The 22,350-nt window shown below is 40.6% G+C and overlaps 1 protein-coding gene across 1 annotated transcript in view; it reads left to right on the forward strand.

Moving 5' to 3' along the window:
* Window positions 1–5,705: 5,705 nt before the first annotated feature.
* LOC102235323 (formin-1-like) overlaps window positions 5,706–22,350 on the forward strand; it is a gene marked incomplete at its 5' end in the record, with an annotated part of 56,699 nt that continues 40,054 nt past the window's right edge. The window contains 4 exons of the mRNA XM_023352922.1: window positions 5,706–7,323; window positions 15,349–15,515; window positions 20,415–20,532; window positions 21,934–21,995. Of these exons, the coding sequence (XP_023208690.1) occupies window positions 5,706–7,323; window positions 15,349–15,515; window positions 20,415–20,532; window positions 21,934–21,995 (1,965 nt within the window). The remainder of the gene's footprint in view (window positions 7,324–15,348; window positions 15,516–20,414; window positions 20,533–21,933; window positions 21,996–22,350) is intronic.

Raw genomic sequence — 22,350 nt, forward strand, 5'->3', positions numbered from 1 at the left:
AACTTCACGAACACGATCTCCCCTCTGCGTCCTTTTGTCACCTCACGCAGTACTTTCACATATCTCGCAGGGGAAACGGTCTGCTTAAGTGTGTGCCACAGCGGTTCCAACCGGCTTCCCTTGTCCAGTCGTCCTCTAGCTCTCTTCACCTGGGACTCTTCATCATCCATGTCTTCCAACACCAGCCTTTCATAGTTGCTCTGTGCTGAATCTGTTCCAACCATCGGGTCCGAGGTCACGCTGGTCAGCCACAACTTTTTGGCTCCCTCGTGGTTGGTGGTAGACAACACAGTTGGCCAAACATCTTTTAGATACTCCTCATTGTTTTCGTCTGCGTTTTTACTCCTAATCACCAGCCTTAGATTCTTCAGCTCGGCGTAAGCGTCCTGTCCCGTATTAGCGGCAGGTAGCTGAGCCAACGCCCCTGGTGGTCTCACCGGGATCTGTGGTCCTGGCTCCGAAGACGCCGCCTGAGGTTCCTCTTCATCAGCCGACACTTCGTCCAGCTTCTGTCGAGCCTCCCTGGAGTATTTGAAGGCAGCTTTCTTCAGTCGTCGCAGCATCACATCATACATAATTCCAATGTATGCATTCCTGAAGTTGGTAGTCAGGGAATAGTGTGCTGTCAGAGTGGAGCAGGATGGTGTCATCAGGATGTTAGCCCATTCTCCGATTGTTGCTTCCACCTCGAGCTGCACCCGGTCTCCCAATCTGCTGGCCCATCCTGCCGGGATCTGGTACTCGGTTTGGCCGACCTCTGGTACATACGTACGCCGTCCGTCCTTAGCCTGCACGGGACCCCAGGTCACGTCTCTTGCCAGTCTCTCAGAAGATCCTTCGATGTCAAAGGTTTCTATTTCTTTCTTCTTACCCCGATGCTGTCCTGTTCGGAGTGTCTTATGCTCAGCCGGTAGTTGCTTGGGGTCGGAGAAGACGCTGCCGTGATCGCTCTCCTCTTCTTCTTCTCCAGGATGTTCGATCTCCGGTTGCGCCTCCTCGTCCTCCGAGTCGCTGATGTCCTCATACTGCTGTTGTCGAAGAGGTTCTCTCCTGGGGGAGTTCAGCGGTCGAATCTTAGCTGGTTTCATCGGTCCTTCTTCTTCCGGGACCGTCGGCTGCTCATTCTTGACTTTTCCCGCATTGGGTTTTTTCAGTTCACTGCGGCTCTCTTCAAACGAGAACTCCTTAACGTACCTTGCTGCAGAGAACCCTGGTTCAACAGGTGCCTCCTTTATCTTTATCCTGGGTGGCTGCACGGCCTTGGCTTTTCCTATCTGGGTGGTGTTTAAAACCTCACTTTGGGGAATTTTTAAGGGATATCTCTTGATTTCTTGCGATGGATGGCTAATGCGGCATTGCTCCTCCATCTCAGCTGCCAATTTCACCCCTTGCTCAGTGCGGAGTCGATGCAGACGGGGGTCAACCACCACCACCACTTCTTTGAACACAAAGAAATGACTGTTGGTCTTGGCTATATTCACCACTCCGTTCTCCGCGATTGATCTGGCGGTGTCCCTTGGCAGATCTGGCGATCTCAGTCCCTGTACACTCACTATCACTCTTCTCATGCATTCGTTGCTGGCCGCCGTCAGGCCCCGCTCGAGTCCATGCCACATCTTCTTCCGATATTCCTCCAAACTCTCTCCTTTTCGGTAGACGTCAATCGGGACTAGGATTACAGCCCCATAAGGGAGACTATAGCCGTTCATCAAGACTACTTCTCCCCTTGTTTTTGGGCTACAGGTGGCTTCTAGCAATTTTGAATCCATTTTGTAATTTTGCCCTGCTTGGTCCTCAAGGCTGTGTCTGAACTTTCGATTGTGGATCTTGTATTTGTCATTGGTGAACACAATCAGTCCGTCACCTTCAAGATCCCATATTCTTCCAATAACCTGATAAACCCGGAGGCCGGTCTGCAGCCTAACGTTGCTGGCCCCCGGTGGTAGTTCGGCTAATTCTCGGGCCATCCTCCAGGTGTCCGATTTCTGAGTCTTCTTCTTGGGGCGGCCGGGGCCCCGCTGCTCCTCGTCCGATTCCTCCTCGTCCTCGTCGGAACTGCTGGCCGCTGGGGTCTTCGAAGGTGGTAGTAGATGCCTCCTCTCCGTGCTGTGGACTCGGGGATGAAACCCGGGCCCCTGACTTTGTCGGGGGGACCAGTCCCTGGCCTCTTGCTCCAGTTGCTCCTCGGTGAAACCGCAGACGAGTAGTCCCTCGGGGTCTTCCTCATGTGCCGGTGCAGGTGGGATGTCCTCGTTCCGCGATGGACCCGGTGGAGCTGAGGGACCTCCATCGTTGTCGTCGCTGCTGTCACCGCCGCCGTTGTCGTCGCTGCCGCCCGTCAGGTCTATCAGATCCCTCGGAGGTTGCTTCTGCTGGCGAGTCGGTGTCGTGGTTCTGCTGGGCAGTCGGGATGGGGCCTCAGCCACCTCCGACTCTGCCTCTTCGAGGGCTTGCTCCTTTTCCTTGCCTTCTTTGTAGGTTGAAAGTCTCTGCATGGCCTCAGTATACTCTTTATATTGGCGCACTCCTCTAACGAGAGGGTTCACCAGGATTCCGTCGATGCCCGCTGCCAGTGTAGCTGTTTTTACTATGCTGTCATACTTTTCGGAGGGGCTGTAGACAGTCCGCAGCTTACCATCTGTCCATCCTTCAAGGAGTCTAGCGAACCATTCCAGCCACTCCCCAACCTCCGCCTTCTTAGCAACCTTCACCGGGCATCTGACGACCCCCAGGCGGTGGCCATGGTTGAGCTGGGTGCAGTAGTATATGTGATTCCTCACTAGGATCTCCATTAATTCCTGAGCCATGTCTTTACCGGTGGCGTAGTGAGATCCAAAGAACATCTTCTTATTTATTTCAGTCCAGGATTCCAATCCATCACCGAGTAATATTAACTTTGTAGGAAGTCGTGTTATAGTGGATTGGGAAAGACGGGATTGATGACTCCTCCAGTCCCGGCTGGTGTCGCTTGCCCCTTGTCCCATTGCTGGCTTTTGCAGGGGATCCAGTTCCCCTCCTTCTTCTTCGCTCATAGTTGTCTTTGTCTTCGAGTCGCCTATCCCCCAAAGCCTCTCTTTGCGCTTTCGAGTAGGGATGGGTCCAGGCTGTGTTGGCTACTGGCTTCACTGTCTGGATCTGGTCATTCTATCCTCAGTAGAAGCTTTCCCTCACCTGTATGCTATACAGTTACTGCGAGGGTTGTGACTGATGGCCTTATCAGTCACCACTAACTCTTTTCCCCAAGAGTTAGTAACCCAAGTGAGCTATTCAGAGTCTCACATCTGTTTTCACCGACTTGGTATCTTTGGGGCCCGCCTACTCAGTTGTGCGCCGCCCCACGTTGGGCGCCATGAAGGTTATCCTGCAATAGTCAGCCCCGCCCACTCCTCACTACTACCCAGGGCTGCCTACTGACCAGTTCTCTGTCTAACAGGTCCGGAAAATCTCTGAGACCTGGGTATTACCCTAAAAGTACTCTATAAGAGATAATCTATTTAAACTGGTGGCGAAAGTGATTCGTCTAGCTCTAACTACCTCCAATCCAGAAGTTATGACCCTTTACAGTTAAGAAACAATCAGCTGAGTAGCCCTCACAGCTGCATAATTCCAATAACCACTTCTGTTAACGGTAGCCCACTTTCTAAATCATAACTTGCACTTGGAACCGGCTAGATTATGTTTAGTGACTTAGATGTAAGTCCCAGGGTCATTATTTACTCTCACCAAAGGAAATTATGAAGCCTCCTATTTACTGGAATCATGTACATTAGTTTTACCTTAATTAAAAGAACTGAATGAAGATTAAATGACTCTATTAATTCCAATGTCCACCAACCTCTTTAGAATTTTATAGTATAAATTTATTAAGCAAGCTTAAGCAGGGATATGCGACATACAAATCAATAATCAATCGTAAATAATTCAAAAACAGTGCAATAAAATTTACATGTACAATCACATTACCCTGTCCTCTTTTCCCTGACTAAAGTCGCAAGTTCTGAAATGGAATTTCAATGAGCAGATTCAACTCATACCCAGACGATGGTGGATCTTTGGCAACAGGAATTTCTAGCATCCTTGGTTGAGGTCTCTGCCTTGTGTGGAAAAACCCTCTTTAGAAAAGAAACAAAGCAGAACGGGTCCGAATCCTTTTGCAAAACCCAGTTCCTCATCCCTGAGGGAGCTTTGTCCTTCCTCCAAGTCTTGTTGCAGAGTTTGTAATTGCTGGGCTGAGACGAGACCGACGATCGAATGAAGAACCAGGGATGGGGCGATGGAACCCAGTCCTTTCTTGGCGGTGTGAAGTCCGAGCTCTCCCGTGGTTCGGAAGTGCGGTCCGTGGCTCAATCTGCTTCAGCAAGTTGTCTCTCCTTCTGCACCGTCGGACTGGGAACGGCTGGTTCCTCTTTTCAGCCCCTTTTTATGCATCTCTCCCCCATGTGTGTGTATGGGGAAATTTGGTCTACGTGACTTGCTTCACATCTGCTATGTATCATGAAAAAGCCCCCACATTGCCCAACCTATTTCTGCTGACCATAGTGGAAAGTCCCGTACTTCCCCTTTCTCCGTTGCTTCAGCCAAACTCAACACTCCAACCATCCTGTGCGCTCTGACCATCTGTTCAGAACTGCTTGCGACATTTCCTGTTTCAGGACTGTACTGTATTCCTCTCTTTTTCTATAACCCACTATTATTTATTATAGCTCATTAAACACATTAAATCTGTTGTTAACCTGTTTGAATTAATTTCAAATGATTACAACTTCACATTATCACAAGTTTGATCCTTAGTTAACAATCAATCACATCTCTTACTTATTATAATTCATCAACCATAATCTTTCCACAGTTAATTCATTACAGAAATCATTACAGATCACATTTCAGATAATACATTTCAGAAGGTTATTATGTGATTACTTGTATTCATTTTACTATTCCTTCATATTCAATTTAATTAGCTTTTAATCAAACTACAAGATTACTTATTTTCTCCCAGGCCTCTATGCACCTTTTCTGCATGCACCCGGAAAGATCTCACACCCTATGCCAGTTTTCTTGACACAATGTTCCTAAACAGTCTTAAGAATTGAAAATTTGTTTCCTATTATTTTTGAAAGCTCAAGAAATATGCAAATAAGAGAACTGAGTATAAAGACATATTTTAGTTTTCAAACTATATTAAATCAAGTAGATTTTTGACAAATTATAAAAAATTAAAAAATCAAGGGATTTTTATATTAGTTTGGAATTTAGATAACCATTATTCCTGAGTTGCTAAGTCACAACTTCTAGTACCTTACAAAAGTACCATTACTCTTAAACTTTCCATATGTTCTCATTACAATTACAATTTTTAATGTATTTTATTAATATTTATGTTTGTATTTTGTGTGGTAAGTTTTTTTTTTGTGTCCATTTCACAGATTATTTTGGTGGGAAGTTTCTGACAGAGCCCACATATACATTTAGTCTCACACAAAAAAAATGCTATTGCTTCTTTGGCCTCCATATCCTCTTAGACAGCTGAACACAGAGGTTCAACCTGTGGTTCTTAAATTGGCTCTGGTAAGGTAATGTCTTGCCTTAGAGGCATTTTTGGTAAAAATGCACTGTGCTGTCTTTTAATTTATGTGTCTTTCTGATTTGTTTCTCTGTACTACTTTCTCTAGGACAATATCAGACCAGGATGATGAATAGCCTGAGATTTCTCTCTGCACTCAGTGCCTACTCACACAACTAAAATAACTAGCATGGCACCCATCATGGAGGGCACACATACCATCTTGCTTCTCTATGAACCCATCTATGAGCTAAGCAACGTCAGTCTCTACTTTCCCAAGAGGAGGGCCCCCATCTTCAAATACAAGAGCCGCACCTCTCATTCAGCAAGCAGCGGTAATGACCATGACTGGGGAAAGCAGAATCTGGCTGTGTCCAAACAAAGAGGCCAGTCTTCTGACTCCTCAGGCAAACTTTTCAACTCCCAGCAGGCAACAAAAGAAGCAGTCGCAGAACTCTGCTGGCTGGCGGCTGATCACCACCAGTTGCTGGTAGATCTGTTATCCCTGTGTCGGGATTGTGCTAGCAAAGTCAAAATGGGCAACCAGGATATGAAATTCCAGGAGTGTGAGGAAGATCAAGAAGTTCACATTGGAGGTCGGGTTCTTAGCGACAGCAACTGCCTGATGTCTGAGAGTAAGAAGGGTGCAGCTAAGAGCAAAAAGGTGAAGAGGCTGGGAGGCAAGAAGCTTGACAAGCCAGAGGATTTACAATACACTAAAATGAAAAAGAAAGCTACAAAAGGACAATCACATGTGGAGCTTCCAACAGACTCCAAAGAATCCACATCTGCAGTTTTACAAGCAGAGCAAATCCCAAAGGAAAAGGCTTCTGACTATGTGTCTGACAGCACATCAAGTCGCTCTAATGTTAGAGAAGTCAGTAAACTCATCGTTACAGTGGAGGAACCTTTTCGGACTACTCAAGAGAACTGGGACTTAATGGAGGACAACCAGAACTTTGACCCCGTCATGGATTTTTGTAACGACTTCTCAGAATGTGACGGTGAACTTGGCTACGCATCATCCTCTTGCAGCCTGATAGAGGGCCTGAACAGACGACAGAGTGGGGGCAACCTTCGTCCCATTAAAAAGTTTGATTCTGCGGTTGATACGATAGCTGCAAATGGATTAACTGTCAACAAATCTGGTCAGCATCAGCTGTACAGTGATATGAACCAAAGAAACACAGGCATCAGGGTAGTTGCAAAATTACAGGACGTGGAAGGTAAAGTTCACCATGTCAGCCACGCAAATGGTAACAGAACTTTGCAACATCCAGGGACCAGTGGGAGTAAAAAGGAGATTGGAGAGTGGGGAACGAAAAAAGGAGACTACCGACTTGAAGTCAGTAAACAAAATGGTAACAAACTTTCTGAGGGGTTACGACTGCCCCTTTCCCACACTGCAGAGCCCTTAGCGCCAGTCAGATCCAAATCAAAGAGCCCCTCTTCACCTTCTCTCGCTGGAGTCTTCAACACATCTTTCCCGGCCTCCAACAACCTCCAAAGCATGTCTCCTGTGCTGTCCCCCTTGTCTTCCAAGCAGCTGAGTCCACAGCTCAACCACCGCATTGTCCTACTTTCAGATAAGGATGAAGACTCCTATCGAGACAGCTCCAGCAACACAGATGAACCCAAAAGCTTTACTGAAGTCATCGATAGGAATGGCAACAAGCGGACTGTCACCCATCTGGACCTGGACCTCAACAGGCGGCCAAGCAACTCCAAGAGAAACTCCTCCAGCAACTCCACAACAACAGGTGAGTTCTTTCAGAAATCACACAGTGAACAAACCGTTTCATGTACAGACTCCCTGCTCGGATGGGGATGTAGATATTATTGCTTTTATCATCTGTACAGCATGAAGTGTTTGTCAGAGTGAGCCCTTCATCTCACAGTTCTGTCGCTAGAATTCAAAGAACAAAAAGTGATGGCTTGTTTGGATTTGTCTTTGTGTCTGACATGGTTCTTGAATTTATTTTTCTCAAAGAAAATTTCACTTTGTCACTCGAGCTGTTCTCTAATAGTTTGGTTTGTGGAAAATATGAGAGCTGTTATGCAGGATCTCTTTGTTGGTGTTTTTTACTGCTCTGGTTTTGGGTTATACATGTGACCATAAATTAGAAACTCTCCAGCAGAGCCAGGACAGGGCAGCAGGTCCTGAGAACAGTTTTGTTGATGATCCATTATAACTTCCTCAGCGCTACAGGGAGAGTAGAGATTAGTAGGAGTGTCCTGGATCAAAGACTGTGTTGACACCAAGTCTGACCTGACCTGAGTTCACGTGAGCACAGACTTAACTCAAGCATTCCCAAAGTGATGTTCTGAGTATGTGCTTTCCCTCCTCTCCACTCATATTCCATTTATGTAACTGGAAACAAAGGGGGCTAAAACTTAAATCCATCAAGCTTTGGAAGAGGCTGCATAAAAAAGGATTAGAGCTTTTCTTATTTCCATGTTTTTGTAATCTATCTTGGTGCATGTAAATCTGACAATTGTATAATAAATGGATTTGAGCGGTCACAATGTACTCTCTATATGTAATCTTTCAAAAGCCACCGTGACGTTGTAAGCCTGTTCAGAGATGTCTGACTTTTTATCATTTTTTGGGAAATGTTTTTCCTTATTTGTCTTTGGAGCTCCTTGACGTTTGTGTACCTTTTACATCAGTCTGTGATGTTTTCATGTGGATTTAAATTCAGAACACATTCACTTTAATCACACACCAATACAACACAAAATGGTACACCTTTGGGGTACTTTATGGTTTTAACTATTATATCTAAGAGTAATTACTGTGTTCTTTTAAAAAAGAAGTGCTTTGCTTAAAAGTTAAACATCATACTAGTTATTTAGACTTCATTTAAGAATGATCAAGAAGGAAGTCATTGGCCCATCACAAGATCAGGACTCTCAAACTTAATGGCCAGTCTTGAAGGAAAACAATAATTAACCCTTCATGAATGGTTCAGGATTTTAATATTTACACAACGTATAAGAAAGCCTCAAAATATTCCCTTTTGGTCTTGTTGGTTTATATATGCACCTGTTAATATTTTAGCCAATTTTTCGATTGCTGTACTTTCTAGCTGTTAGTTAGGTAAGGTTATTTTAGAAAAGGCAGAAATCTGCTCTAGACAGAACACAATAGGATTTAATTTTTTCTTTATCCATTATTGTCCCTCAGTGGAGGAAAATGGTACCATCAGCAACATGATAGAAAAATGAAAACATGCAGATTCACACAAGACTGCACAAGATACATTTATACTGCATCTTTGCAACTTTAAAAGTCTTTCTCTTTAAGCCTTTAATCTCGTTTTGGTTCATTGTCTTGCTGAAGTTTCGAAAAAGCTCAAGTCGAAGGCTTTTGCACATTTGCACTGAACCTTTTTTCATTTGATGATTTATTTACTTCCATATTAGAGTTCCTGAAGTGAAAGATGTAGCAAGGCAGTTCCATAGTATTTATAAATTAAAGTGTGAGCACTTTTTTAAAGTGATGAGCTACATTTCCCAAAGAGTTTTATGTTTATAGAATATCAGTTCAGAATAACTGTTGCTTATTGAACAAAATTTTTCAGAACCTACTGTATCTGTTTTTTGGGATTAGTACAGATTAAGCTGAGTGTTTTACATTATTTTGCATACAATGAATCCTTTTCAGATTTTGTCACATTACAAACACAAAAAAAATAAAGTGTATTTTATTGGGATTTTATGTGACTGAAGAAAGAAGGAAAGATGTGATATGTAGATTTTTATTTATTAGAATTATATTGCAGAGTGCATTTGTATTCATTGCCACTAATTTAGTATTTTGGGGGACCACCTTTAATTGCAATTAAAGCTGCAAATCTTGTAGGGTATGCATCTACCAGCTTGTATGTTTAAATACTGAAGTTTTTGCCTATTTGTAAAATAACTCAAGCTCAGTCAGAGTGAATGGAGTGCTTCTGTGAACATTTGTTTGCATGTATTGCCTCATATTCTGGACCATTGTAATATGTGGATATGCTTATCCTCAACTCTCATTGTGTGCCTGTTTTAAGAATTGAATCCTCAGAACATGATGCTGCCACTGGCATGATCAATGATGATATTGTGATCAGGTGTGCAGTGTTTGTTTTCCATCCCACGTACTGCTTTGTAGACTAGCTTGATTTTAAATAAGCCATGTTTCAATGACTCAATGAAACTTTGTTTGAACAATGGCTTTTTTCTTGCCACTCCACCATATACTAGACCAGATGTCTGGACTATATGACTAACAATTTGCATCAGCAGATTCTCCAACTTGAAACACAGATTTCTGGAGCTCTTCCAGAGTTATCATTACCCTCTTTGGTGCTCTAAAACAGTTTAAGTGGACAGTCCTATCTTTTGCAGTTGGGCTATTTCCCTGATTAGATGATAAACTGATCAGTGTTAATGGATATTTAAAAAGTTTGGGATATTTTATAACTTGACCCAGCTTTAAACTTTGTGCCTTCATGATGCTGTTTGTTCACTAAAGGTCTCTAACAAACCTCAGAAACCTCCACTAACCAGCTGAAATCATAGTGAGATTAAATAACAAACTATTGATTGATTATATAGACTTTTAAGGGCAGTTGGTTGCACTGAATTTAGTTTTGGGATATCAGTCTAAAGAGAGCTGAATATAAGTGTAGCCTATAATATTTTTATTTGCTAAATATTTGAAAACCATCTTTCTTATTCCTTTCACTTTACAGTTTTGTGCTACTTTGAAATGCAGTGCAAAGTATCTAATTTTGTTTCTACAAAGAGAGAGTGAAAATTGAAGGGGTTTGAATACTTGTGCCATTCTCTGTAATTCTAGGATGTTTGTTTTTAATCCTTTTGTTGTTGTTGTAGCTTCTTTCACCATGTTCTTAGTCAACTCCATTCCTGCTTTACATTTTATTCATGTTTAAACCTTAAAGAGTGAGCAATGAGGAATAGCATAACTATCTCCTAATCATTTGGTTACTCGATCAGTTCTCACAGCCAACCATGCTGAATTTTAAAACAGCTGAAGTAATTATGGTAACTGTGAACCAAAGCTGTTTCTTACACTAAGCTGTCCTCACTCTACATCCTTTGCAGTCTAACAGTTAAAACTTAAACTTTTAATCTTACACAAATTCTCTTTCTGGCTTGACATTAGCCATTTCGTAAACTCCCCTGATGATGATGCTTCATTATTGATTACATTTCAGATGTTAACACATATAAATGAATATTAGAGATCAGGCAAAGAGGGTAAGTGGATCTGTGTGAAGCCTGGACCTTTATGGTGTATAAAAGGTTGAATTAATTATCTTCCAAGCCCTTTTATCTGAGCTTCCCTAATGAAGCTCTGCTTATTAATGGGTGTAATTATGCAGGCAGTAATAGTGAATTTTAAAAAAGGTAATTCTTTATTTTATTTCATGTGTTAATGATTGTACACCTCAGCCTGTATGGTAAAAGATTGACACCTTTATATTATGCATCCTGTCCTAACTAACAGAACACATAAGAAAAGTTTAAGAAATTGGTATAACTACCGAGAGAAATGCGTTGTGGTTTTTTGCCAAAGACAAAAAAGGAATCACAAATGAAAAGCAACTATAATTTGATGAGACTCTAGTTTTGCTTACATTTAGTAAAGAAGATACTTTTGCTCAGTGTCTTCTTCAGAGTTCCTTGTGTTGTGTCTATTAAATGCAACATTATGTATATCCTTTCTCAACATTTCTCTTCCTCAAGTCTTTGTTTATTATTATCTGACATATGGCAACCAATGCCTTAATGAGATTATCTGCAATGTTCCCATGAGTTCTCCCTTCTAGTGCACACTAAAGAAACATTGTTACCAACACTGAAGACAAAGACCTGCTCAATTACAATTTTGTAGTCCATTAGACCAAAACACAGCACAAGAGTGTCTTTTGTATTAAGTTGCAAACAGGAAAAAAGGCACAAAGGTCCTTTTTCTTATAACATTTAACCTTCTTTCCTCAATGAATAACTTTCTCCCTGGAAAATTTCAGTTATGTGGTGTCCCATAGTTTGTGTTTTTTTCTTTACAACCAGCTCTTTTCAGTGTCGTGCAGTTTTTGTCTCAGTTTGGGAGAGTTGCCAAATTCCCTATCTCCTAAGTCATGGCGAGTGAAGTGTAACAAAATAAAGCTTCCTTTTACCTTCAGGCTGTGTGTCTAATCAGACTTGAAAGCTGAATCTTGATGACAACTCAAGTCAGCTTCATTTTGGGCTGCTTTCTGCTTACAATGTCAGGCAGGGTGATGCAGATCCTTGAGTGTTCACCTGCAGCCGCCGTTTCTTGTACTTTAACCATGACAGGCAATCAATTCAATTAATCATTCAACACTCAAGTGGTGAATAGCCAGCAAACCAATGAAAATACAGAACAATGTTGTAGAGGCACAACACTTTATAGGTCCTGCCATTGTTCATGATTTATATTTAAAATCAACGATTCTCCGTTCCAGCTTAAAGTGCTGGAAGTGGGTAGAGGCTGCCAAATGTACACAGTGCCACTTAGCCCAGTTCTCTGCTTTCGAGTGGTGAGATTTATACATTTTGTAGAGTAAAATACAGGATACATGAAGGATATTTGGTTGCTTTGATGAGAGTCATTGATGAGAATCTGGGCTAATGTCTGCTTTTCTTTTCTTTAAATTGCACATATGTTTGTTATTTCTGTCTTGTCTAACCTTCACTTGACTCTACTTAATTAATATCAAAACGAATCAGGATAATTAATAGCTTTTGTGGGTCTTTCATGTAGTAGTAATATGTCCACTATAAAGTATAGCTAATTAAGGCTTTTTGTGGTTGATGTTATTCTCAACTGATTTTCTAAGAAGAACATTATTTAGTCTGCTAGCTTTTCCATATCTGGAAAATAATCTGGCTCATACAGATATCCTCTTATCTTCTCAGAAAAATGCATTTTGTCTTTGTTTCCAGTCATTCTATGAGTGCATGTACTGTAGTTATTGTTGTTATTTGTTATTAGTTGTTATAGTTATTGTTCAGATCAGTTGTAGATTGGGGGGATTAGGACTAAACCTGGCTACCTGTGCACATATGTGCACATATGTGCAACTGCAACTGCTTCATCATAATATTTTATTTTGGTAAACCAGGTGATGGTTTTGCAGATCTCACTTTTCTCCACATAATCTGCTCATGTTTCACTCTGTAAGATTAAACTACACCATAATAATGTAGCTGCCAAAACATTATTCACATTAGTCACTGTCCTTGACACCACCAAAACTCCAAACACTGAAGCCTATTATTGGGCTAAACATACAGGGGGCTCATTTGGACATCTGTTATAACTTTTATACAATCTTTGGACATCAGCAAATATCTTATAAAAAATAAAAACATCTAAAAAGAACTGCTGTAAAATAAAACAGTTTTACCTGATGCTCACAAACAACAGCGCTGATCAATTCGCAAAGGGTTGGTTGTTTACTCAATCAATCAAACCTGAAACTAAACATGGAACATTGCCCAGCGTGGATTGCCATTATCTGCTCATCTTACAGTGTGTTCTTTTTTTATTCTGCTTGTTTATATCTGTAAACAATAGTGCTGTGACGCAGGACAAATATCTGGCTTGTTCTGACAACAGAGGGATACCATATTATGGTAACTATAAATCCAACATTTCATCGCAAACAAAAATGTTTCCAAACGAAAGACTCTTTGGTGAATCGGAAATTATTAATTCTGTCTTGGTGGATGATGGTCGGACATTATTCATTCTATGTATAAGTTTTAGTTAAAGCTAACACTTCACATTGGACATATTGAATGATTATGAATGTTTATGTTTCAAGGTACATTTATGATAAATTATTTATTTTTTACTTTTTACTTTTTTTTTACTCACCATTGTTTGTCCATTTCAGATGTTACAACCTGATCAGGTGTATGGGAGGGGCCGGCCCAGCATTTTCTGCTTAAATGGCTCTATGTCACTGATTGCATCACTGGGTTCTACCAAATAGAGGGTTTTCTTTTCTGTATTGCATCGCTTGTTTTTTCTTTAAATTAACCTTTTGAATTGCCCTGTCTTACATGTTTTATTTTGCAGACCATTTAGGCTATGTAGATGAGTTTGTAAATTAGATTAAATATCTTATTCCTGATCTCTGTTTAGATTTTTTAGTTTGTTTTGACCTGTTCAATTATGAACTGCAGGTGTGGTGCCAATTTGGTATAAAACCAGTAAGATTTCAGCTGCTCAAGATGGATGTCAGAGCCTAGAAAATGCAACAAAATTTACCAGAAGAACCTGAACCTGGGAGCTGATGCTGTTTTTTGTTTGCCTGTTTTAACCATTTGACTGCATTACATCACACAAATATATATTTTGCCATATGTTTTTACAGTTAATGCATATCGGTATTGTCTTATTTTAATTCACAGTGTGTTAAAGTGTGGAGGGGTATGAATATTGTCTGTCTACTTGACCAGGTGGTGGCAGTGTGGATTACCCAAGTATTTAATTAGGATATTGTTTTGCTGGCCATGAGCTGAAACACAGACACACATTACAAAATACAGCAAGAGCATAAATTAAATTTTGTTTGCGTATGCAGCAGGTGGATAAAGCCATGACCATAAGTCCACTACAAGAGCTGGAAAATGTGGAGAGAGCCGTTTGTGATCTGTAATGTCTCCACTTGGCCCATATTGGGCTTAACACTGCATCTGGAACCATCCCAAGCTACAGTCAGCAGTTTGCACTGCAGGACTGGGCTGCATAGCATTATGATAATGAAAAGTTATTAATCTAATCCTGCTGTTTTTCCCCCCACAAGTCAAAGCTCCACATACTGTAGCTGTAACCCATCACAGCTGTCTCTGGATGAGCATGTTAGAGTACTGCAGTGAAACCTCAAGGCTTTTATTTTTGTCTGAATCACATATTACTGCATATCTTTTCAGGAATACTGCTCCCATTAGGTATTGAGTATGTATTTGCATTTTATTGAACTGGGAGCTGGGAAGGTGTTGTCTTTCATCTGCAGAAAACTTAGGTTACCAAGATTCTTGCGGATTCTCAGCGTACCATTTTCTCCTTTTTTGCCTCTTTTCTGTTTGATAATGTTTGCTCATACTTTTAAAACATTTCACTCTGTAGAACATGGATATTAAAAGAAAAGGCAGGTGTTTAAAGGTTGGGTAGGCTTCTACATCTCCTGCACCATACTTCAACAGGCAGAGGTTAAGTTCCTTCTCAAAATGTAAAAGCAGAGCTTTTTCTCTTCAGAATTGTAGTGCATGTAACATAGTCAGGAGGGGGCAGTCTTTCCTATTCTAAGTCTAGCTAATTAGGACTTAGCATGCTGCAAATGTGTGAACATTGAATTTAAATTCTTTCCTCTCATTTGTGTTGCACTAGGTATTTAATTGACTTAAATGCAGTGGCAAAGTTTAGAAATGACTTCCCTGCAGTTGTATTTTCTTGGATTTGTGTCATGGTGTTGATTGTGGGAACAAGACCTGCTAAGTGCAAATAAAGATAGCCTGGTGGCCTAGAGTTGATGCTAAAGAGTTTTTATGCCTTGAGATTCAGATACATGCTTTATTTCTGTCTGTGCATTTTGGTGATACAGGGGTGGGAGCATAAAACAGCTTGAGTTGGTTTACTTTGTGCTGTGTATTTGTACCATTTGTGTATTTGTATTCAGCCTTTTTTATCATTAATATCCTGACACTGTTTGTGTATTTATTATTTATTATTATTTATGTAGAAGATTCCCTCCTGCGACAGGATGATATTTGGATGCTGGAGTGCGATGACCCTCAAGAGGTTCTCACCTGCGTGCCTCGCCCCAACCACCTCGAATTCCTTCGCATCACACCGCCAGAGGATGACCTCATCGGGGACACACCCTACTACCCCAAGCTGGAGTGCACGGTAAACGTTCTCAAACATGAGCAGTAAAAATCCCATGACTGTTCTTCAACCTCGTGAGACTCAAGGGGATTAGTCTCCATTCAGGCATTTGGGGGACTGATTATGAGTTGTTACAAATGGATTAGAGGGTCATAAATTCTAATCTTGGGACCCAGATCCAATTCCAAAACCTGGAAGGGATTATTTTAGCCAAAACTCACATTTAGGGCAACAAAAACTATCCCCTAACTTTAAGCAGTTTTTTAGAGGCCTTATTTGTTATGTTTGTCTTATATATTAATGTTATCCTTGTTGGTTTGAGTATTCATTATATTTCTCATATAAAGCTGCAAATTTACTCGTTGGACTTTACAAAGGTTAAATTGGGCCAGAAACCTCCACTCTAATCTGATGTACTACAAAAAACAATCAGGTGATTCCCACTATTTTGGGATTTATGTATACATAACACAGTTGTCTAAAGAGGCTCATAAAAATGTTTCCCCACCTATTTACGTCTGTCCAGATTCCATCACGCTGTCTGTCTGACGACTCTCATTTGTGCGGCAGATGAAGTAGAATACCTGGGTGTGGATGTGGGCACATTTTTTGTGTTGTTAGAAAGGCTATGTATTGTTTTCCCTGAGACACCTGAACTGCCCTGACTGCGAACACAACTGCTTGACATACCAGTGCACACTGCATAATGTGCATGATTAGTGCAGAGTCAAGAAAGTCAGACATCTCAGATATTCAGCTGTGGAACAGGCTCTGCGATTTATTTGTACTACAACTGTGCATAAAATATCCTCCTGTATTTCAACAGAAGGATGCTCAAGAGGAGGGAGGAGATGACAACACCTGTCTGAAGCTTTTAAATTAATAGTATTACTTTTGACCTCTTGAGTCTCATATCAGTTTGTTTATCTTGCAAGAGGTACTGAAAACCATTTGTCCAATTAGAAATGGATCTAAACATAACTTGAGTAAACATAAAATGCCTTTCTAAATTATTCAATTTATTAAGACTATCTGTGATTATCCAGGAGGTCACCAAGAAACCTGGAAAAAATCTGAAGGACTACAGATATAGCAAATACTCTGTGGTCTGACAACACAAAAGTGAAGCAATTTTTTGATGAGGGAATCACATTATAACATGACGTAAAACTCAAAAAAGCCAATTTTTACATAATATTGCTCCTTTAATCTTGGTGCTGAAGGTGCAGTGCTGGAAAGAACTGGAGTTTCTTAAAGACACAGAGGCCCAATTTCAAAATGTTACATTGCAAAGCCAAATTTCTTTAAAGTCATGTTTGATATATACAGCATTTTTAAAACAGCTGAATGTAACGTAGTTACTTGATTGGGCTATAAAATGGCACTATGTGGCTGAAAAACATGTAATACTGCCTCTTTAATTTGATTAAAATGCTGTTCAGGCCTCCAAAACCTACCAGTATGTCACAAATAAGACAATCTTACAAAAGAAGAATAATTATTACTTCACAGTGGTGTGAAGTTTAGGGTAGCCAGCAACCACAAACAGTTGGTGGCAGTCGGGTGGCACCACCGGTTTAGGGGGGGGCATTTACTTTTTCCACTAAATGCCTAGTAGCTTTTTTCCTCCTAATTAAATATATAATTTGAAAACTTCTTTTCCCCTTTACTCGCGCTATATTTGTGTAAGATTAAAGTTTCTGTTTCTAATATATCCTCCAGGGGAATTTAGTGTTTAAACAATCTGCAGTATTTGTGGGTTTTTTTCACTATACTGTAAAACTGTTTTTGCTGGGATACCATTGTTTATTGGTGATATGTTAATTTTTGTCTAATTTTTTAAAGCATAAAAACCTTCCCAAAGCTTAACTTAAAGCATGGAGTTCCATTATGTAGCTCACTTTAGAATGTGCTAAGTCAGGCAGTTGCTTTCAGGAAGAGTGAGTTTTGGTTGCTAAAGGCAACCAAAGCTTTTAGCACCTTGTGACATTTAAAACTTTTAGTACCTTGTGACATATTCAATTAAACAATCCTGTCATAATGAAAGTAGTGATTTAAAATAAGCATAAGCTAAGGAAATTATTTAAAAACATCACTACATTCACATTTTTTCCACTTTTTTTTTACTTAATTATATTTCAGTTAGAATGCTTACTGCAGTTAGTGCTAGCTTATCAGTTTTTTAAAGGTTCTTAAAAGCAGTTTCCTCACAGTTAAAATTGTATTCATCTTCTGAATGTTGTCAGTATGGAGAGCAGGTTCATTCTAAACGTGAAGGTAGGTGAGAAAACATATCTATTTTTTCATCTGTGTTCAGCACTTGAGGCTTATGATCACATTTTAGCATATTAGCTTGAGCTGGCTGTGGCCAGCAGTCTGCTGCCTAATCACCTCATCTTAAGCCAAGTGTTGTACAAGCTCCCCACTTTAAAGTGTAGTGCTACTTTACAGAAATCTACACCTCTCTACCTGACTGCAGGCTGATACGTGCTTCTGCGCCTGCTCTGTTTGCCTCAAGGAAGTAGAGGTAATAAGACACCTGTTGTGCATGAGTATGCAGAATCCCTCCCAGGAAGGGAGGGGTTTAAAAAGAGGTGTTCCCAGACTGGATAGACCAGTAAAATTCCTTTTTGTTCCCAACGTGAGAATTTTTCTCACACAGTGGCACAAAAACTTTGACTGTAAACTGAGACAGACTCAAAATAGGAGCACCAGGACTCCACACTGCCACACAGGGAAGTACATCTTTCAACTTTATGGAATATATCGCTTCCTAAGAGTGGGGAATGCTTCTGTTTCAAGACAGGTGGACTCTGTTCTCCAACCATACCGGGTATATTACAGCGAGAAAGGTTTCCAGCCGTTGAACTGCTTGACTTCGCTGGATGTGTCATGGAAATCTGCTGCTGGAGGAAAGTTAACTGTACTGCTGACAACGTACAGCAAGGAGTTGCCTTCACGTGACATTACGAAAAGCAGCTATACTGACCTGTAAAGGTGTCATTAAACCTTCTTCCAGGACAAGATTAGAGAAGTGTTAGAGGTCTATCCATACAAAGGCCGTTTGTTTCCTGAAACCATTAGAAGTGAAAGTGTGGCAGCTTGAATAAATACAGGTGGAAGGATAAATATTTTTAAGAGACACTGGGACTACAACTTATAGAAAGTACAAATGGAGAGTAAACATAGTAACTTGGATGAAGAAGGGAAGCAGCCTACTAGTTCCATTTTGAATGTGTTTAACAATTTATTTATACGGGATCATACTGCTACTTTGGATTCTCCTATGCCTGTTTTGACATCTTTCAAAGAGCTGCCAGATAGTGGAGCTGAAGTAGTAGAAGACTGTCAAAGTAATAGTGAAGGAGCACTTCAAGACGCTAAATCATCCATAAAAACTACTTGTGAACAAGTGAAAGGACCCCAAAAAGACTCAAATGAGTCTGAACTCGTTCAAGTCACAAGGGTGGAAACACATAGTGACACAGAAAATGAGGATGATGAGAAGCCAAAAAGCGGTATAGGTTTTTCTGAGAAAGATCCCTTATCTGAAGGCAAAAATGTTGTGAAGGGACAGGGGAAGGAAGATGAGCAACAAATACCTGTTTTAAGAACACACGGTTTTAGAGAAAGATCAACCATAGAGGCCATTTTATATTCTAGTAAGTTTGGTCGCAGAGATAAATCTAGCCCAGCAAAGGTATCATCAGTGTCCAAGCAGGAAGACGGAGGTAGTACTAAGAATAGCCATACTGCAGTGTCCGTTATTGGAGAATCTACTGAGGATAGTCCTAAATTGGATTCAGCAGCAGCATCAGTTGATGAAGAGTATGACAGCATAGATTGTTCTCAGCCTGTTCCTGTAATTTCTGGCAATAAAATATTAGAAGTATCCGCTCATGAAAAGGACAGGGTCTCTCCAAAAAAACTTACAGAAAACATAAAAGAAGCTGAGGAGCCCCAACCTAATCAGATTCCTGAAAAAGTAATCCAGTCATCATCCAAACCAGAGGAACAACAAGAAACTTTTGGCCTGACTCTTTCAGAGCCTAAAATACCATCAGACTCTACTGGTAAAAGCCAGCCATCTGTCAGCTCATCTCCACATCAGACACTGGATTCAAAGATGCCGCAATCAAGCACTGCCTCACCAGTTTCATCTACTGCCACCCAATCCAAGGGTACAGCACTGTCCTCACCACCTTCCTTCCAGATGCCAGCTCTGTTCAGTGGTTTGCGGGTACTAAAGAAAGGAGCAGTGGGGGATGACAGGGAGGTGGTGTCAGAGATCAAGCAAAGGGAGAAGGATGCTGATCTGGCCTTGCTCAGCCTCAAGAAGACTGTAAACAAAGCCAAGCTTTTCCCTGAACAGAAGATGTCCTCTGGTGTGAAAAAGCCGACTGAGCCCAAATCACTGGCAATGTCTAAAAGCACCACATTGGGACAGCTTTCTCAGCGACTCAAATTAGACAGTCATGATGACAGCAAAAAGTCTAATGATGGAAAGGAGGGGGATTTGGAGGGCAAAAAACATTTGGAAACTGGAGACGAAGATGAGGTTGCTGGGGAGGCAAACAACAGAACCGGAGTAGAAACTTTAAAGTCGCCACCAGAGAAAAAGAAAACCTCAGACCTGGCTTATGAAACTTTCAAAAATGTCTTTGGTCCTAAAACTGTCAAAAAAGAAAAAGTTGAAGATATCGATCTTGGTGCAGTGAAAAGAAAATTAAAAAATAAGGATAAGGAAAATCTGCGGTTGATTTTTGAGAGAACTTCCAAATGTCCTGGAAAAGACATTACAATTTCTACAGAGACTACCGTATGTCCTCACTGTATTTAACTTTACTTTTTATCAATTTTTTTTCTGCCTTGCTCTTCAGAACAGCTTTATAAGGGCCTGTTGTATTTTTTTATATACAGACAGAGGTCTCTCCCACAGACAGCGAGGACCGGACTCCAGGTCGTCTGCAAGCTGTGTGGCCTCCGCCCAAACCTAAAGATGAGGAGGAGAAGGTTGGGCTGAAGTACACAGAGGCAGGTAAGACCTTAAGGCTTGTAGAGTTAGGCAACACTGCTTTTGTTTGCTTTTAAGATTAAGAATGCTGACAGTGGACCATGACATTTAAGCTCTAACATGGACACACCTCATACTGATTGGTTTTAGGGATAACATCCAGTAGAGCTACAATTAAAACATTTGAAGCAGTCTCATGCCTGGGTAATTAGAACCGATTGGTTCCTAAGAGCAAAACACTTTAAGTGAAAATTTAGCCATCATTGTCTAATCCTTGGGCACTTTAAATGTCTTTGGCAAGTGGTAGAAAGCTTATAAAGAATCATTTGGAGGCTCAAAACATCATTAAAAATCCATTAAAGATCACACTGAGGTTGTTTTTGCTTTAACAGTGCCATTTCTGTGGTTGCTGCTACAGGACAGAACAATGGAGCCTATTTGAGTGGTGGTGGAATCAGTTTCTTTGGCCAAATAGGTTAAAAGCACACAGATTCAATTACACAGTAAAAAGTTTGCTATTAGGCTATGAGCATTAGTTGATTTGAAACAGACCACAGTGGCCCAATTGCTGCGTGGTGTTCTCTGTGGTGCTGATATTTCAGAAGAATAGAAATAATGTGATGTAGTGTAGTTTTCCAGATTGTACACGTTTTAAATCGAGACTGCTCCATGTAGATAAAAAATAGCACTTGGTTATTTATTAAAATCATCATTTATTTGCCTGATAACTGCAATTTTTATACACCATGTTATTGTGCAGATAAATACTAATATATAGATATGATCATTGACCCATTGTCATACGTTGTTTCATAGAAGATATATACATGAAGAGGATGAACTTCATTGTTAGTTGTTACAAATCGGGATTTTTAGATTGCATGTATATATTTGATACATGACGTACAGTATTTCCTTCCATTCTATCCATTCAAACTTAAAAGGAAGATGTTCACAAAAAGGTATTCTGCAGCACTATTTGAATCTAACTTCCCACGGTCTAATTATGACTTCTGGGAATGTTGGAAAGTCCTTCTTTTAATTTCCAGCTGAGAACTCAGATTTTCTGAGACACCATAAATGTTTTGCTTCATGTATTTATGAAGCAAAACATGAATACATGAATACAACCAACCAGCTGTAAAGTGCCCTGGTTGGTTGAATTGTTTAAATCTCTATGCTGACAGTGATCTACCCATCTGTTGTCTCTTTTGCCTTTATTGAATGTCATCCCTGTGGTGTGGTGGCTCAATACATTACCATACAATTTGTAAACACAACTACTGTAATGAAACCAAAAGGAAAATATATTGTTAGTAGTCATGATTAGAAACATCAAACAGACATTCTCCCTTTGCATAGATGTGGCCACCAGAGTGTGCTTGTGTGTTTTATTAGATTTTTTTTGTCCTTGTCTGATTTTAGAGCACCAGGCTGCTCTCTTGCAGCTGAAAAGAGAGTGCAAGGAGGATCTGGAGAGGATGCATGTAAGTTGACATCATTACTGATAAAGATTTATAAATATACATTACGCACAGTGATACAGTTGTGTCAGGTATTTCTGTTTATTTTGATGAGTATAGATTACAACAGAAATGTATGTACTGCACACTATGTACAGTCAATACTTAGTTGTGCTTCTTTACATAACTTACCACATCACTGTTGCGGTGTTAAGGTGTTGGGAAGACCAAGTCGCTTTGACAGCAATCTTCTGCTCGTCTGCTGTTGGGTCTAGTGTTAGTCCTTTCATTGTATTTAGGTCAGGTGAGTTTGCTCACCAATCAAGTACAGTAGTACCATGGACATTTAACTAGCACTGTTAGACTTGGCAGTGTGAGA

This window comes from Xiphophorus maculatus, chromosome 19, assembly GCF_002775205.1.
Source record: "Xiphophorus maculatus strain JP 163 A chromosome 19, X_maculatus-5.0-male, whole genome shotgun sequence".
In the NCBI taxonomy this organism is placed as follows: domain Eukaryota; kingdom Metazoa; phylum Chordata; class Actinopteri; order Cyprinodontiformes; family Poeciliidae; genus Xiphophorus; species Xiphophorus maculatus.